General features: G+C 40.4%; 1 protein-coding gene across 20 annotated transcripts in view; it reads right to left on the bottom strand.

The window, feature by feature from the left end:
• The window catches only part of PHF21A (PHD finger protein 21A), a 194,016-nt gene that overhangs the window by 4,851 nt on the left and 171,423 nt on the right, over nucleotides 1-17,742 (bottom strand). For 16 of the 20 annotated variants that reach the window (XM_076001991.1, XM_076001992.1, XM_076001988.1 and 13 more), the window contains 7 exons: nucleotides 15,092-15,143; nucleotides 14,256-14,335; nucleotides 13,838-13,898; nucleotides 10,754-10,917; nucleotides 3,607-3,762; nucleotides 2,276-2,351; nucleotides 1,159-1,262 (listed from right to left, as the gene is read on the bottom strand). In XM_076001991.1, coding sequence (XP_075858106.1) covers nucleotides 1,159-1,262; nucleotides 2,276-2,351; nucleotides 3,607-3,762; nucleotides 10,754-10,917; nucleotides 13,838-13,898; nucleotides 14,256-14,335; nucleotides 15,092-15,143 — 693 coding nt within the window. Of the gene's footprint in view, nucleotides 1-1,158; nucleotides 1,263-2,275; nucleotides 2,352-3,606; nucleotides 3,763-10,753; nucleotides 10,918-10,989; nucleotides 11,013-13,837; nucleotides 13,899-14,255; nucleotides 14,336-15,091; nucleotides 15,144-17,742 lie in introns of all 20 variants that reach the window. The other 4 variants (XM_076001993.1, XM_076001994.1, XM_076001996.1 and 1 more) reach the window with 1 other exon arrangement.

Raw genomic sequence — 17,742 nt, 5'->3', positions numbered from 1 at the left:
GGAGGAGCTCTCTCTCTGTCCAGGTAAAAGGACCCCCTCTACTGCTGGTGTGCAGGCCTAGGCCTAATTCTGCAGCTACTACCTAAGGAATGGGGCAGGGGTGGGGTGGGGGAGCCAAGAGAGAGCAGTCATACAACTGTGTGCGCATGAGCACTAGCACTTAAAACCAAACTGACATAACTACCATAATACTATGAAACAAGTCATTCAAAAAAAAAAAGTTCCCACAGTTACTCTCAAGCTGGTTTAGGCAGGTTTTGATGTGCTTCTGTCATGCTAATAGATGACCTTCCAGTGGTATCTGGATTCAATTTGAGGGCATACTGCAGGGGTCATTCATTCAGTCAATAAGAATTTAGAGGCAGGGCTTGGGGTGGGCCAATGCTATTTAGGAGAATCTAAGACAGTCTAAATCTAAGGCCAAAAGATGCAGCCTTTTACTCAGATTTACAGCCTTTTGCCCTCAGCTTCCCACACCTGCTGGCTTCTATTTTAGGCAGGGACAGAGCCGTTAAATCTGCACACCATGGGTAGGTATGGTGGGGAGAAGAAAGCAAGTGAATGGGACAGCTCGACTGCCACCTGGCTTCTGTGAGGAGCCTCTGTACCCCTGCTGGAAATACAACCCTCTTTCCCACCTGGACTAGGCAGTACTTACTTCCAATACTTGTCTCTAGAAACCCCTCTTCCTCACACTGGTCAGGAAAACTGGGAAATGTAATCAGCATGGTGTGGAAGAAAGGGAGCGAGGGAAGGGCCATAAGCATGGACCCACTAGCTCAGGTGACTAGAAAGAATCACACAAGGCACCAGGTCTGTGTCTGCTCAGCATCTGGTGAGGCTCTATACTCCTCCCAAACACTGTCAGGAAAATGCAAGGGGGTGACTACACTGCTATAGCTGTTACTTAATCTCTTCAGCCTGGAGACTGAAAATCTCTCAGATTAAAATCAAGAGGATTGTTCCAGGGCTTGGGGAAGGCACCATATACCAACTGGCCACCTGTACCTGAGGGCTGAACTCTAACTGGAAAACAAACTGTGCATTTGCCAAAGTTAATCATGTTAATAAACCAAAGGACCTGACCCAGCCATGGGTCCACACATAAAGTACTTGGAAAGGTCTACATTTACCACTAAAGGCATGAGGTTTACTTACACTTATAGAAGTGCTGAGCTGTTTCACCTTTTGCTCTAGTTGTTCTCGTTCTTGTTTTAAATCTGAACTCCATTTAAGTAACTTCTGTTTCTCTTCTTCTTTTGCTGAAAAAAATAAAAAGGAACAGTTTGTAACAATTTTTTTTTTTTTTGCGACAGAGTCTCACTTTGTTGTCCAGGCTAGAGTGAGTACCGTGGCGTCAGCCTAGCTCACAGCAACCTCAAACTCCTGGGCTTGAGTGATCCTTCTGCCTCAGCCTCCCGAGTAGCTGGGACTACAGGCATGCGCCACCATGCCCGGCTAATTTTTTATATATATATCAGTTGGCCAATTAATTTCTTTCTATTTATAGTAGAGACGGTCTCGCTCTTGCTCAGGCTGGTTTTGAACTCCTGACCTTGAGCAATCCGCCCGCCTCGGCCTCCCAAGAGCTAGGATTACAGGCGTGAGCCACAGCGCCCGGCCTTTTTTTTTTTTTTTGAGACAGAGTCTCACTCTCTTGCCCGGACTAGAGTGCTGTGGCATCAGCCTAGCTCACAGCAACCTCAAACTCCTGGGCTCAAGCGATCCTCCTGCCTCAGCCTCCCAAGTAGCTGGGACTACAGGCGCATGCATCCATACCCAGCTAATTTTTTTCTATTTTTAGTAGAGATAGGTCTCACTCTTGCTCAGACTCTTCTGGAACTCCTGACCTCAAGTGACCTTCCCACCCTGGCCTCCCAGAGTGCTAGGATTACAGGCGTGAGCCCCTACCACACCAGCCAACAATTAATTCTTTGAAAAGGCTATTGTGCTTGGAATGCTTGCCTAAGAAGATATTTTCCCCAAAGCTCCCACAGTACACAGAACCTGCTCACCTGGACTTCTCCTTTTTCTATGCATAGGTATGCTAAGAAAATTGTCAGTGGTTTGGGCCTCCTGGCTTTACATAAGTAAGATACCACTTCTCATTTTTTTCTCCCCAAGAAAGTGCTACAAAACCTTTCCACTTCATTCAATAAAAGGTTTTTGTTTTTAACTTTAAATTTCTTTTTAAAAATAAAACAAATATTGCCTTCCAGTACTTTTTTTTTTTTAAAGGAGTCTTATGAAAAAGGGGGTATGGGTAATTCTTTACCTGCTTTGTAGGCAATATAGGAATGAACAATTGCTAAAGTTCCAGGCCATGGAATTGCTTCTTCCTTCTTCAGCATCTGAAAAGATTTTTAGAATTTTACCTTGAGAGGGAGGTTTAAACACACATCCTGTATCTAACATTAAGTGACAGTGTCAGTGGTTATTGGCAGACAAAATCCAGGAAGGATTTAAGGTAGCAGTGGTTTATAGTTTCTAGACTAACGAGTTCTAAATATCAGCCTAGGAAAATGAAGTTCAAAGGCAAAAACAGCCAAGACACTTGAGCCCAGACTTACGAGGAGGCTGGGACTTGGCTGAGCATTCCTGCCTTTCACACATGCAACGCCCAACCACTCCCCACACCCAGAACCACCAACGCAGACGCTGCACATCAGCATGATGGTAGCAGCCACTGGCAGTCTTGTCCTTGACCTGATACGGGCTGCCTGTCTCAATTTTAGCTTTATGTGTCTCTCAGAGATAGCTTGTCCAAGGAAATTAAATATCAGTTCCAAATACTAAAGTATAATCGAGACCCTGTGTAGAAAATTATCAGAGGGTCACAAAATGGCATCAGGAATAGAACAGAGTAAGAACTGATCTACTGTACACAGAGACTGCAGCGTGAGGACCAAGATTAAAAGAGGAAAACCAGAATTCTCTCAAATCAGGATTCCAAAGAACTGAGCAGGATCCCAATGCTTGCTAAGCTACTGGGTTATTTATTTTTTATTTATACTTTGCCTACTTCCAAAAAAGACTTGAGACAGCTTGTAATAAAAATCATAACACTATAAAGATACATGGATAGTTGAGAAAAAGAGATAGGAAACCAAACAGAGAAGGAGGGAGGAGGCTAGGATAGTCCCTATTATGTCTGTCTTTTAAGTCCATGAACTATGAAGATGGCACTTTACAGTCAGTTCTCTGAGCCTGATGACAACATAGGTTAAAAGTGAAATGGCTGTTATTTTAATTAATCAACGGGGCAGTTTCCTTTAAAGATTTTATTCCCAAAGAAGAGTTTCAAAACCATATGCTAAGTTTGGTCCATTCTTAGAGAATGAGGCAGAATGAACTTTTAAAAAGAAGATAAGTCATTTCAAATACAAGGAAGAAGTTAGAGTCTATCCACCCAAGCACTACGACAGAGAAGCTCTGTGGGAATGAAGGTTATGTTCCTGAGTGCTGGGCTGTGAACAGGGAAGATGGGGCCTGGAGAAGAAGACCTGGGAGAGAGAAGACTGCACCATTCCCTAGGAAAGGAATTCCTCCCGATGGTGGTGTCTTTCTCCTCCTTGGCCCCTCACCCATCTGACACACCCACCGCACCTGGTCCTGACATCTGGGACAGATCCACATGCCCTTGGGAATCGCTTTCAGAGGAGGGTCTAAGCAGTCCAGATGATACACACGGGAACACGTGTCGCACATCAGCAACTGGCCACTTTTTCTGCAAACGCTGCAAAAATCCTCATGGATATCACCCTATAAAATTGAGAGGAAAGGTAAGAAAAAGGACAAAAAAGATAAAATTTTAATATTAACATGCACATCCTGGATGTGTATAAATGTTTTAGGATTATCAGCTGTCACGTTAGGAGAGTGTTCAAGAAAAGTAGGGATCACCAATGGCACAAGCCCCCACCCGCTCCATATAACTCTGGTTCCTGGGTGGGGACAGCACAGTAGTTCCCCCTTATCTGTGGGGGACATGTTTAAGACCCCCAGTAGATGCCTGAAGCCACAGATAGTACTGAACCCTATTTATGCTATGTTTTTCCCTATAAATTCATATCTGTGATAAAGTTTAATTTATAAATTAGGCACAGTAAGAGATTAGCAACAATAACTACTAAAACAAAATAATTATAACAATATACTGTAATAAATATTATGTGAATGTGATCTCTCACTTTCTCTCTCTCTCAAAATATCTTAATATTTTCAGACTGTGGTTGACCGTGAGTAACTAAAACCATGGAAAGCAAAAACTCAGAGGGGGAAATACTGTATACTTAATTTAAGTTAAAGTTTACATGAAAGGTCTGTAGTCGCCTAGGCCAAAATTAACTTTATAGGTGATAGCTAAGCATTTATTATGTTTTGGTAGAGGCCAACCCATAAATAATTTTATAGGCACTGAAATCCATTCATCAAAGTGTTTTACAATATGACATGAACAATTCTGATTACCAGTCATTTCTTGGAGAAGTTTAGAAGGATAGGGAAAGAAGACAGACAAAAAAAGGAGTTTTACCGAACTCCTGTTTTGTTCAGTGAAAAAAAATACAGTGAAAGTTCAAATGGGAAAAAATTAAGTCAGGAGCAAATTAAACTCATGATCTATCTAAAATGAAGAATCTGTCTAGTAAACCCTTTGGACCCTCTTGTGGGAAAAAAAAAGACAAAATGAAGAGTTTTAAAAAGTCAAAGAAAGCAACAGCTGTCAATGTTTTCCAACAATCAGTACTTTGCATTTGCTGTTCAAAGGGCCATTCTATTCCCGGGGGCTGGATCCCCGTAAGATGCTTCACCGGCTGGAAGAAGGCTAGCAGCCCCCATCCACCCTGCCCGTCTTTCCACCTGTCAGCAAGGGGATAAGCACTCAAGTAAGTCTGCCGGAGCCTTCTAAACAGAAGGCAGCATCCAAAAAAAGTTTTACTTACAATTTGGAGAGGAGAATACAGAAAAATAAAGAGCTTTTAAAGAGCAAATCAATCCCTGGCCTGTTCTCTGGATGGGATTAACGACACTGATAAGGACACCAGGGAAGAGAAGACTTAAGGGATGTGCCAGAGGTGACCCAGTAAGTTGAGCCAATGTGTTGCTTTAGACTTCAAGGTCTAATGCAGAAATTGTGCACAGAGAGCAAGGCCGAGTCCTTCCTTTCTATGATGTTATCCCTCTATCATTGCTACTGAAGGAATACATCTTCACAGACATATAATTTCTCTCTAAAGGAAAGGAAACTTTCTCTATAATTCACTAGGGTATTTGGGAGCCTATAAAATATGATGCAAAAAGTTATAAGATACATCATAGTGTGGATAGATTTTAATCTTAGTAAGAAAATGTCACTTCTAGGCAGCAAAAAAGATACTCAATACATGTACAAAAATATTACATGAGAATGCAGCCTAATAGTTTAACTTCCAGGCACCAAAAGAGGTAAGGTTTCATCCCTGAATTAACCATGACTTTCTTCCTTCATTATTAAAATCAAGCTGAGGGATGCTCTTTTCCTCTGGAAGGTCAGTCTTTCTTGAACCTCAGCCCCAAGTTTTAAGTCTCCATCTTTATGAAGTTTATAAAAAATTTGTGGTTTCAAAGACTGTTTTACACTAACCATAGATAAAATTATCAGTGGAGAAGTGAATGAGTCAAACTGGACATCTTATTCAGAGGGACTTGTTGTTGGAGTAAGTAGAGTTTTGCTCACTTTCCTTTGCTCCTGAGTAAGGAGGACATCAAGCATAAGGCAGAGAGTACAGAAAATAAAGGTTAAATAATTTCTTTAAGTTTCTAAAGGAAAGAAAATTTCCTATCCTATTTACATATCCTATATCAGTAGTTCCTAATATTTTTGGTATTAGGATCCCTTTACACTCTTATAGTTACCAAGGACCTCAGAGAGCTTTTATGTAAGTTATATCTATTGACATTTACTTTTGTTTTTTTTTTATTTCAGCCTATTATGGGGGTACAAATGTTAAGGTTATGTATATTGCCCATGCCCCCTCTACTGACATTTACTATTGTAAAAGTTATAATATTTTTGACTTTGAAATAATTACAGAATCACAGAAAGTTACATAAACAGTATGTTGAAAAATCCTAAACCCAAGAACAGACAGGCATACTTCCATTAGCTGTCAGAGTGATATTATCACACATCATACGGTATCTGGAAAATTCCATTGTTCAGTCTTGAGAGAATGGGAGTGAAAATGGCAAATGATATTTTAGCATTATTATGAAAATAATTCTGATTTTACAACCCCCTGAAAGAGTCTTGGGGACTCCCAGACTATACTTTGAGGACTGCTGCCCATAGAAATGAATATAAAATGCCAAGATTTCATCCATATAGAATTGGTTATTTGCCTAAAGAGAGGCAACTACACAGAGGTACTACACCTGGTCAGAAGGCTTAGGCTTTGGTGACTGACCAAATTATTACCATAAAGCACCAAATGGTAAGTTGAAAGATGATTGGTCTATGATTCTTTGCTAAGAGCTGAGGATGTACCTTTTTAGGAAACATGCTGGCTATATCAAGTGTCACTTCATCATGTGCTAAAAAATTTTATAATTATGTCAACATATCTTCCCTTCTTATAAAAACGAGTGGCAACAAGATATATCCCAAAGATTAGTGTCTGGCTAGGTCTTGTATTACCAAGTCTTTCTAAATGGTTATTGATCCCCAGACATGCCTGTCTCTCAACTGCTACTGTTTAATTAATGTTGTTGGGAGTATGCTACCCAGCAGCAAACATACAGAGCCCTGTATGTTGATTTTAATCACCGCCACTGTAGGGATACTGTAAAAATAGAAGTTAATTACCTTTTCAAAAAAATACATTTCAGGCTGGGCACGGTGCCTGCAATCCTAACACTCTGGGAGGCCGAGGCGGGAGGATCGCTCAAGGTCAAGAGTTCGAAACCAGCCTGAGCAAGAGCGAGACCCCATCTCCACTAAAAATAGAAAGAGATTAATTGGCCAATAATATATATAGAAAAAATTAGCTGGGCATGGTGGTGCATGCCTGTAGTCCCAGCTACTCGGGAGGCTGAGGCAGGAGGATTGCTTGAGCCCAGGAGTTTGAGCTAGGCTGTGAGCTTTGCTGATGCCATGGCACTCTGGCCCAGACAACACAGTGAGACTCTGTCTCAAAAAAAAAAAAAAAAAAATTTCACTGAGTTTAACTTAGGACATTCTGAACATATTTAATGGTTTTAGAAAAGCTTTCTTTTACTTTTGGATTTCTGAAAAGCACAATATTTACATTTTAAGATAAAACCTGAAAGAAGTTCTTAGTTGTGTTTTAATCTGAGTAGATCCTTTGGGTTCAGTCTCTCAAAGAAAACTATAAACACTCTTAATAAAAAAAAAACAAAAAAAAATATTGTTTAGGAAAGTGACTCACACATAGAACCACAAAGTCATCTATCTGTCCCCCTGCATTTATGCAACATCCCAGAGGGACAGCTCTACCAAGAACCCAATAAGCTGGTGATCCTTTGGCAATTCTTCAACTGAGGAAAAGCTGGGATTATCTTTGGTGCCAGCAAACAAGGTTTCTGACAGGCATTCCTGATGCTCATTAACACGACAGTTAGAAAACCTGCACCAATTACTAATGCAAAGTCAGAGAAGCTGGATAAAACATGGAATCTTTAAAGCAATGATGAGTCTATAGCCACTGCTATGTCTAAGGAAGGAAACCTGTCAGAGAACAGAATTCTTCTATGACCCTGGTCCTCCAGAGATAACACTTTCTTTGTTGCAGCTGGAATTTTAACTCAGAATGTTCCTATGGTATTCTTTTGCTCGTTGGAGAGGGGTATGTCATTAGTAAGTTCTGAGAACCTTTAAGTTCAAGGGACATTTTACCTTAAGATGGTTAAAGACAAGCTCTGTAATTCACAAAAGAACTTAGACATGTGCAAAATGAAACTGTTGGTTTCTCTCCTCAAATCTGTTCCTCTGGTAATCTTTAGTAAATGGCACTTCATCTTTCTAGTTGTTTAGGCCAAAAACTTTGGATTTATCCTTGACTGTTCTGTTTTTCACATAAATCACATTCCATCCTGATGGTTCTCCAAAATATATGCAGACGATCACTTTTCTCCATCTCTACTTCCACTATCCTCGTGGACCAAGCAATCAGCATCATCTCTTGCCTGAACAACTGCAACAGCCTCTTAGCTGGTTTCCCTGCTTTCATCCTATTTCATCTACAGTTCCTTCTCTGTATTTTAGACACAGTGATCCTTTTAAAATCCAAGTTGACTTTGAAAATACCTTAAAAATAACAAATGCAAGCAAGAACCATCAAAGGATGCTAAAACAATTGGGTGAATTTGTTGGGAAACTGGGTAATTTATGTAGGCTCAAAGCTATCTCCACCAGAGGAAAAGGCACATTTATAAGTAGGAAAATTTGATAGAAACTATCTTAAGAGATAGAAGTTAACATTGCCAATAGTGGGGCAAGACTCACATTATGTGCCTCCTATTGTGATGCACTGAGAAGGAACCATCATCACTTATTAGTGGTGAATGAGTTCAGAATATTGAATCTATTGTTGAGGGAAAAAAAATCAGTCCAAATGGAGAGGTATTCTGTAGAGCAGTACTTGCCTATCTTTTAAAAAATGTCAATGCTATGAAAGACAAAGAAAGGATGAGAGAAACAAAGGAGACTAAAGAGACAATACCATGAAAATAAATGTCAAGAGTATGGCTAGGTGTGGTGGCTCACGCCTGTAATCCTAGTAGTCTGGGAGGCCGAGGGAGGTGGATTGCTCAAGGTCAGGAGTTCACCAGCCTGAGCAAGAGTGAGACCCCATCTCTACTATAAATAGAAAGAAATTAATTGGCCGACTAATATATATAGAAAAAATTAGCTGGGCACGGTGGCGCATGCCTGTAGTCCCGGCTACTCGGGAGGCTGAGACAGTAGGATTGCTTGAGCCCAGGAGTTTGAGGTTGCTGTGAGCTAGGCCGATGCCACGTCATTCACTCTAGCCTGGGCAACAAAGCAAGATTCTGTCTCAAAAAAAAAAAAAAAAAAAAAAAAAAAAAGAGTAATCTTGGATTGCATCCTGGAGCAGAAAAAACAAAGTGTCACAACAAGTATCGGGACAATTGGAGAAATGTGAATATGGACTGTATATTATACACTAATATTTTATCAATGTCAAATTTCTTCAATTTGATAAATGCATTGTATCTATACAAGATAATATCTTTGCTCTTAGGGGATATACACTGAAATATTTTGGGGTGAAGATTATGAGGTCTGCAAGTGGTCAGACCAGTTTTGTCAACTGGTTCAGCAAAAAGGTAAGATAGAGTGTGGGGGGCAGGGGAGAAGCATGTGTGTCAAAACTTTACAACCTATGAATCGAGGTGAAAGATATACATTTGTTCTTTGTACTGTTATTGTAACTTTTCTGTAGCTTTGAAATTTTTCAAAAGAACAACTAAAAAATTATGTCTCTCCTCTACTCAAAACTCTCCAGTAGTCTCCCATTTTACTTAGAATAGAAGCCACAAGTCCTGCACAATTGGCCCTGCCACCTCTGGGGTCTCACCTCCCATCACTCTGGACAGCTTGCTCTGTCCAGCTCTCTGGCCTTCTTTTCTTTCAACACGCCATGCACACTCCCACCTCTGGGCTTCTGTACTGCTGTTTCCTCTGCCTGTAATGCTCTTCCCCAGATATGCCCATGGTTCCTTCACTTCCTAACAGAGAGGCTTTCTCTCACCACTCTTCATAAAATAGCAATCTCCTGCCACTGTGCTTATGTCCTCAATCTACACTATTTTTCTTCACAGTACTTCTCACTACCTCACATATTATATGTTCACTTTCTTACCATCTGCCTCTTCCCATGGAATATGAGCTCCTTGAGGGCAGGGAGTTGTTTTTGTTCCCTGCTATGTCCCCAGCCTCAAAACAGCCACTTGCTCAGCAGAAGAGTGTTCAGTAAGTATCTGCTGAGTAAAGTCACTGTTTTGTAAATGCTAATTTAAACATTTAGAGCACTGGTTCACACTCCTGCAGTTTGTGGGTGAAGGGCTACTAACTATGTATGTGACCTTTTTTTTAGGAACTTGTTTCTCTTTATTTTAATTAAAAACTTTTTTTTATTCTTTAGAGACAAGGTCTTACTTTGTCACCCAGGTTGGTCTCAAAGTCCTGGCCTCAAGCAATCCTCCCACCTTGGCTCCAAAGTGCTGGAATTACAGTCATGAGTTACCTCGCCTGGTCAGAAACCTGTTTCTGATCAACTCTGCTGAATAAAGTTGCTCTAAAGAAAACTTTCCACTTCTGGAATGACACTTGAAGCAGCAAACAAGGGATACTAGGGGAACACATGACTTGTTCATTTTCCCTACTCCCAAAACACTAATAACAGAAACCTATACACCTCTCAATATAGGAGATGATTTCCCTATCCCATCCCTTTTCTGAGAAATTTCTGAAATTTACAGTAGATCAAATTCAAACTCTGAAAACTCTGACTGAGCTTCCTGTGCTGTTTTTAACATGATTCCCAAGGACATGGAAAGTCTGGGACCTCAGAAGGAACCTGCCATACATGGCATACAAAGCATCCTGTAGCGTTTATTGTTGTTCCAGGGTTAATCAAAAAGATGCAAGTTGATAAGGAGACAACATATGATAACGCTTTTCCCAATTAAAGCTCTCAGAAAGAGAGCAAACTTTTCCCATGTTACTTACGTCTGTGGAGGTGGGGCTGGGCAGGGACACAGGCTGAACAGGTGCAGGGAAAGTGAATGTGGTCTCTGTCTTTTCATTTTCAGGGGAGTCAGGATGACTGGATGGGGGGGATGTTGGGGTAAGGGCTCCAAACCCCAGCACTGCATTGTATTTTGGAGGACGACCTATATACCAAGAGAAGGGAACAAAAGGGAAAAAGGGGGAGGGAAAGAGAGGGGGAAAATGATCTTACATACCTTTGGCCAGTGTTCCTCATTGGCTAGCATGGAAAAGGAAGTGAGGTAGCAGACAGAAGGTTAATACAACAGTCCCAAAAGAAGGAAGAGAAGCAAAGATTTAAATGTCATTAGAAACAACTACATGAATCTCAAGAGAAGGGAGGATAAGAGAGCCTTGGAGAATGACAGAGGTGCTGGCTTATGTAAAAAGACCTCACCTTGGGCAGATTATGGTGAAGTTCCTGGACTATTAAAATTTAAGATTTCTAGTGCAAGAACCAAGATGTCAAAGCCCAATAAGAGCCAAGACCAGGAATAAGAATTTACTTTTTCATATCTTTTGCATATTGTCTCTAACGTTTCCCTGCAATCACCATTCTTATAGTAAAGTTGATGATTCTTACTGTCCACAAACTGATTTATTTAGGATTTTTGCTTTTCCTTTTGTTTCCTGTCTACATTTTGGTCATTTCACTGCTTGTGAGGATGGAGAGAGGCAAAGCAAGGAGGCAAAATTCACATTAGCTATTCTTCTTGCTGTTAGAGCTATTGAGAGAGATATTCTGATAGTAGCTGAAACCAGAGAGCTAAAATGATGCTCTGGGCCTAACAATGAATTTAAGTACTTCTGGCTCTGGATACCTTCCACAGTTAACTGAAAGCTGGCTCCCTTCTTTCCATTACAAACACTCTGGTGAACTATACATCTAAAAACTGGGGCTGTTCCAAAGTCTCAGGAAAGGCCCTGTCATCAGCACTACTAACTGAGAGCTTGATTTGTGCAAGATCATTTGGAATCAAACCTCACAGCTACAAGGCATCTGTAAATGAGCCCTATGGGTACAGAAAGTCTAGGTCAACCACTCTTGCCTCACCACACATCTAAGACAGGGTCCTTATCTTCTCCAGGGTCATAGCTTACGAGCTGTGAGTCATCTGAAGTATATGCCCAGCATAGCAAAGGAAAAAAAAGAGCAAAAGGGGTACAAAACTACCTATAAGCACTGGTAAATGGTATATAAGATCATGACTTTGCCAAGTGATAATTTATATTAGGATTATGCACAAGATTGATGATTCTGTCAGACATTACACAAACACTACCTCTCTGTGTTAAACTGGCAATGTCTACGTACAAAGACAGATCTTACTGGTTTGTCTTTTCTAGGAAATTTAGTGCTGCTAGAAGGGGAACCGAAAGATGAATGCTCTTTGTTTACCCATGGAAGGCACATCCTAGGCTTTGTGAATGCAGGCTTCTATCCTCTGACCTTGGCAAGAGATGCCAAGGTCTTTCTGGCTCATTTAACTCCCATCCTCTTAGCAGATACTATTCACTATCAGGTAAATTAATTGTGGCCTCTGGCTGGGGGGCTCCTTTCTGAGAACTGCATCAGAGGTCACTAAAAAAATTGCTAAACACAAAAGAAAACAACAAAAAATAACCTATGGCACTGGTTACTATGGCCCAGGAATCAATATAAAGCAATGACTTAGAGTTTCCCATCTAAATATTTTTGGCAACTTGAATGACAGGACTGAGGAAACATTAGAATGAGTTACTAAGGGTGGGTATGATATTTCTTTTTGTGGGTAGGAAAGGTAATGGTACAGTTATAATCCTGCCTAAAGCAGACAAAGGGTTGGGATGACCTCCTAAGCTTCCAATAGCTCTGAGATTGTGTGTGCATATGCAAAAATTAGTATGCTACTCCACTCACTCTGCAACCTTTCTAGCCTGGAACTATAATTCAGGGACACATTACCATGTAGAGAAAAGGACCTTGGGATGTATTACTGACATCAAAGAACAATTTCAGTACCTTGTTTATGAGCTCAAACCCTGAGCTATTAAGACATATTTAGACCTGTACAATCAGAGATGCTGCAGCTGCTGCTGTTTTTTGTCCTAAGAGTAAAGTAGAATGCCCATGGGAAGGTCTGAAATATGGGAATGGAGTGCTTTAGGAATTTGTGCTTTGGTAAACCTGTTTTGACAGTAACCTTTTTCTTACATAGTTGGGAAATACTCTCTTTTCAATGATTCTAAATTGAGAGTGTGGCTAACTTTCTTCTTCCTGGAAAGTCTGCAGCTCCCAGAAACTTAGAGTAACACTCTGCTGTCTCACTGGCAGCAGGACAACCAAGACACTATTAGGAACACCTTGGCAACAGCATTGCTCTGTTCTGTTTAATGATGCTCAAATGCTTCCTTTTACATGGTGTTCTGTTCACTGTGCTATTCATGGATGGCCTGGTGGGCTCAGGGCAGAAATGCTGCATCAAACCATTCCCCTGAGTCAGCTTTGCCAGAATCCTAGGAAAGTTAGTTTTTCATTCAGCATGTAGAACTCTAATAAGAAATCTTGGCTGGGCGCAGTGGCTCACGCCTGTAATCCTACCACTCTGGGAGGCAGAGGCGGGTGGATTGCTCAAGGTCAGGAGTTTGAGACCAGCCTGAACAAGAGAGAGACCTCGTCTCTACTAAAAATAGAAAGAAATTATCTGGACAACTAAAAAAAATATATATAGAAAAAAAATTAGCCAGGCATGGTGGCACATGGTAGTCCCAGCTATTTGGGAAGCTGAGGCAGACGGATTGCTTGAGCCCAGGAGTTTGAGGTTGCTGTGAGCTAGGCTGATGCCACAGCACTCTAGCCCAGGCAACAGAGCCAGACTCTGTCTAAAAAAAATTAAAAAAAAAGAAATCTCACTCTCTTTTCTCCCCCATTCTCAGAGAACAACAAAACTATTTTTAAGGGATAGAGGAGTTAGGTCCTAGGAAAAAGGGAGTAGGGAGGGAGAAGAAACACACACAGAAAGCAAAAGTAACAGCAGCAAAGGAGAGGTACAAACGGGTCCTCACCTCTTTTCCGGGTCCCAGGATGCATTGTGCTGTTTAGGTATGTGACTGCACTCTTCTTACGCTTTTAGGATTGAAGAAGGAAAGGTGACTGGTTGAATAGCATGGTTACTTACTACTAATGCTGGCACAAGCCAAAGACCAAGCATAACATGCCTGTCAACATGCCAACTAGTTAGTGCTAATCATCCTAAGGTCTCAGTGCTAAAGCATTTCATTCATTATTACATATGCACTTGGCTCCCAGAGAAATCTGCCTCTGCTTCAGATGATAGTAAGTCAGAAAAAAACCCATCATTTCACAGAGCTGGCCAAGCATAGTCAAGGTCCTACTTTTAAGCAGGCTTTCCAATGGGAGGTGCTGAACAAGTCAGAAACAAAATTGGAGCAAGAGGGAAGGGCCAAGAGCAGGCAGAAGTACCTCTGGCTCAAAGACTGCTCCACTGTATACTGGATTTGCTGTCGTTCTTCTTTTTCGCTCTTGCCTCTTGCTTTGGATTTCTTGAGAAAAGAAAAGTTTTTTATTAAAAGAGAGGTATGGAGAACCTAAAAAACTTAACTTCATTGTTTTATCTGTTGGTTTTCCCATAGCAAATCAGAAACAGGTGGCAAGTCTCTTTTCACTCAGCCTCAACGGAGACAAGTATACTATTAAAAGCAAATATGTGGGACCATCTACTCTTACTTCTCAGAAAGCAAGACCATGCTGTCCCACAATGTGACTCTCTGTGACTGAGAGCTTAACAGTAGACAGCATTTGTAAACAGTGTCCTGATTTTAGACTGCTGTATATATAGGTCTGGATGAACTTTATCCATACATAGACTTAGACTGAATAATCAAAGTTCATCATGCTTGAATTAAATAACCAGAACAGGAATAGCTTTGCAACTGTTTTTAAGATTCTGATAACCTGGAATGACTGACAAATACAGACAAGGACTTGTTGGAGGAGTACATGCTACTCTGTGCTGTCTGAAAAAAAAGAGCTCCCCTAAAGGGAACAGAAGTCACCTTAATTCAGGTAACTGGGAAGGTTTTCCCAGGCTGGTAGTGTGGATAATGATAGGAAGGGGAGGGCCTGAACATCAGACAGAGGGAAGGCAATTTTTCCTCTAAAGGAAATAAAGTTCACATTCGTTGAATCATACTCTATTTGTGTTCCAATTTTCTATTCTAGGAATTCAATCAAACACCATTTTCAAGAACAAAGCTGTGGGCCAGAAAAAAGGCAATGCCAAGAATATCTTCTCTTACCTTCTAGATGGTCATGTGTTACCAACCCTAGAGACACCATGAAGGCAAGTTTCTGTGCCAGAGAAACAAAAGAAGAATATACTTCAGTCTGGGTTTTCACAAAGCCAATAGCAGGTTCCTAATCAGACACAAGGGAAAGTCAGCCCAATGGGCTGGTTGCTTGAAGGAGGCTGGATTCAGATGAACTAAAAGCAGGCATCCTCCACTTAGTAGTTAAGGAGACACTCTAGTAGCTTTCTGGTCTAACAGGCCCAAAAGAGAAGGACCGGGGCCTACATTTTTCTATTTTCTCAATGACAAAGATCAGTATCTTGAGTGACCTGAGTTTTTTTCTTTTTTTCCCTTCAGAAAAATCCTCTCAAAGGGAAGTGGATGTGATACTTGAAAAATGTGCAGAGGATTTTAAAGAGCCTCCCATATAACAAGCTCCACATTCCAAGTATGTCTGTCCACATACTGCTTTATTAACAGGATGGTTGGTGGAGAACCTTCTAATCTTGATTATATTTTGAAGAGCTAGTGAAAGTTAGTAATGTAGTCAGTTCCCACAAATATATGCTGTTTCGATGTACAGTGTAGGAAATGAGCGAGTCCAAGACTGCCTAGACTTGTCATGACTAGGTCAGGGTTTCTCACATTTTTATTGCCACTGATTGGACAATGCTAAATCAAAGCTAAATAATTTTTAGGAATAACAGCAGGTGATTCTGTGTAATACTATGATTTTTCAATCAAACATGGACCTAAAAATAATGGAGCAACTTCTCTCTGAAGACTACTCTTAGGGCTCCCTAAGAAGCTAAGTTGACTAGAACATTGCACCCCAAAGCTGAAATGTTAAGATACATCAAGTTGGAGAGAGCATCAGATTGATTTCTATTCTTCACTTTGGCTGCATGTAGTCTGAAAAGTATGTCTTCATTGTCTGTTGTACCACTGCATGTGGTTTCTGAATATGCCAAATAATACATCAGTTTCTTTCTCTGATGAATAAATAACATCACCAATTGTTAAAAGACATACTCCTGGCCTGGCGTGGTGGCTCACACCTGTAATCCTAGCACTCTGGGAGGCTGAGGCGGGCGGATTGCTCAAGGTCAAGAGTTCGAAACCAGCCTGAGCAAGAGCAAGACCCCGTCTCTCCCATAAATAGAAAGAAATTAATTGGCCAACTAATATATATAGAAAAAATTAGCCGGGCATGATGGTGCATGCCTGTAGTCCCAGCTACTCGGGAGGCTGAAGCAGCAGGATTGCTTGAGCCCAGGAGTTTGAGGTTGCTGTGAGCTAGGCTGACGCCATGGCACTCACTCTAGCCTGGGCAACAAAGTGAGACTCGGTCTCAAAAAAAAAAAAGACATACTCCTGTAGAGTTATTTATATCACAGTTTGGTCTTTAAGAAACCTGACATCTTATCCTTGACATTAAATATTATGATTCTTTGGCCTGAAGTGACAGGTTCAGCCTACTGAAGATACATTCCTTGAGTAAGCCACTTGGGCACATAGAAGTGTCCTTTACTGGTATCTTCAGAGCCTTGAAGAAATGTTTTTATTTTATTGATTATTTGAAAAACTTGGGTAGGCACCTATTCCCATTGACAGCCAGAGTAATCCAGTAAGAAAAAGCAGTCTTGGACTTGCCCATTTTCTGCACTGTACATTGAAACAGCATACATTTGTGGAAACTGACTACATTACTAACTTTCACTAGCTCTTCAAAATATAATCAAGATTAGAAGGTTCTCCACCAACCATCCTGTTAATAAAGCAGTATGTGGACATTCAGATGCACCCTTTTTAAAGCAAGTAACAGCACCCTTCTTTGCCATTCACATCCAACTCATCTTTGCCAGTCTAGATCAAGCTACAAAATAATTATTACATGGGAAAATCTCCTCCTTTGTGGAACAGATTTTCAATGATAGAATAAAAAGTTAAGAACTTTTGCCTCATATATTTATCCCATGTATGCCAACAGCTAATTTATTCTCTTTATGGCAGTGATCTGTCCAACTAGAAGGTGAAATATTTGCTACTACACATGTTAGTATTTGCTTGCCCACACTGTGTGCCACTGACATAGGGTATCCTTCCGTTTCTTTTATAAGGAATCTTTACCCATAGTTTACTATTTTTCCTCCTTCAAGTATAATACTTGTCATCAATTTTGCAGATGATTTTACAAGTTTCTCAGTAATTTGTGTGACTAGTACTTCTTGTTGGTTATAGTTTTGGTTTCTTCTTTAAAGATAAAATTAAAAATTAATTCATTTTATATCAGAATGAGTTAGATTTCGTACTTATTTCAGAAAAACCTGAGTTGACTCAATAAATCACTGCTTTAAGAAAAAGACATGAAGCTTTGATGGCTTCATGTCACTATTTGACATGGTTTCATTATAAAGAATGCACTGAAGATAAAGGGAAATGGATTACTGGTGTAATAAAATCTAACTATCAGATATTCATCATCATATTACCTGTCCACATTTTTCTTTTATAGCTGCATATACAAAAGCATCCAACTAAAAAAATTTTCCTGTCTAATGACATACATATTAACATTCTTGTACTACGATCTTGTCTGCTAATTATGTTTATAATTCTATCTTAAGCTGTAGTATAGATGTTACGATTTCATCCCTACT

Source organism: Microcebus murinus, chromosome 4, assembly GCF_040939455.1.
Source record: "Microcebus murinus isolate Inina chromosome 4, M.murinus_Inina_mat1.0, whole genome shotgun sequence".
Lineage (NCBI taxonomy): Eukaryota > Metazoa > Chordata > Mammalia > Primates > Cheirogaleidae > Microcebus > Microcebus murinus.
This window is presented reverse-complemented; position numbering and strand designations above follow the sequence as displayed.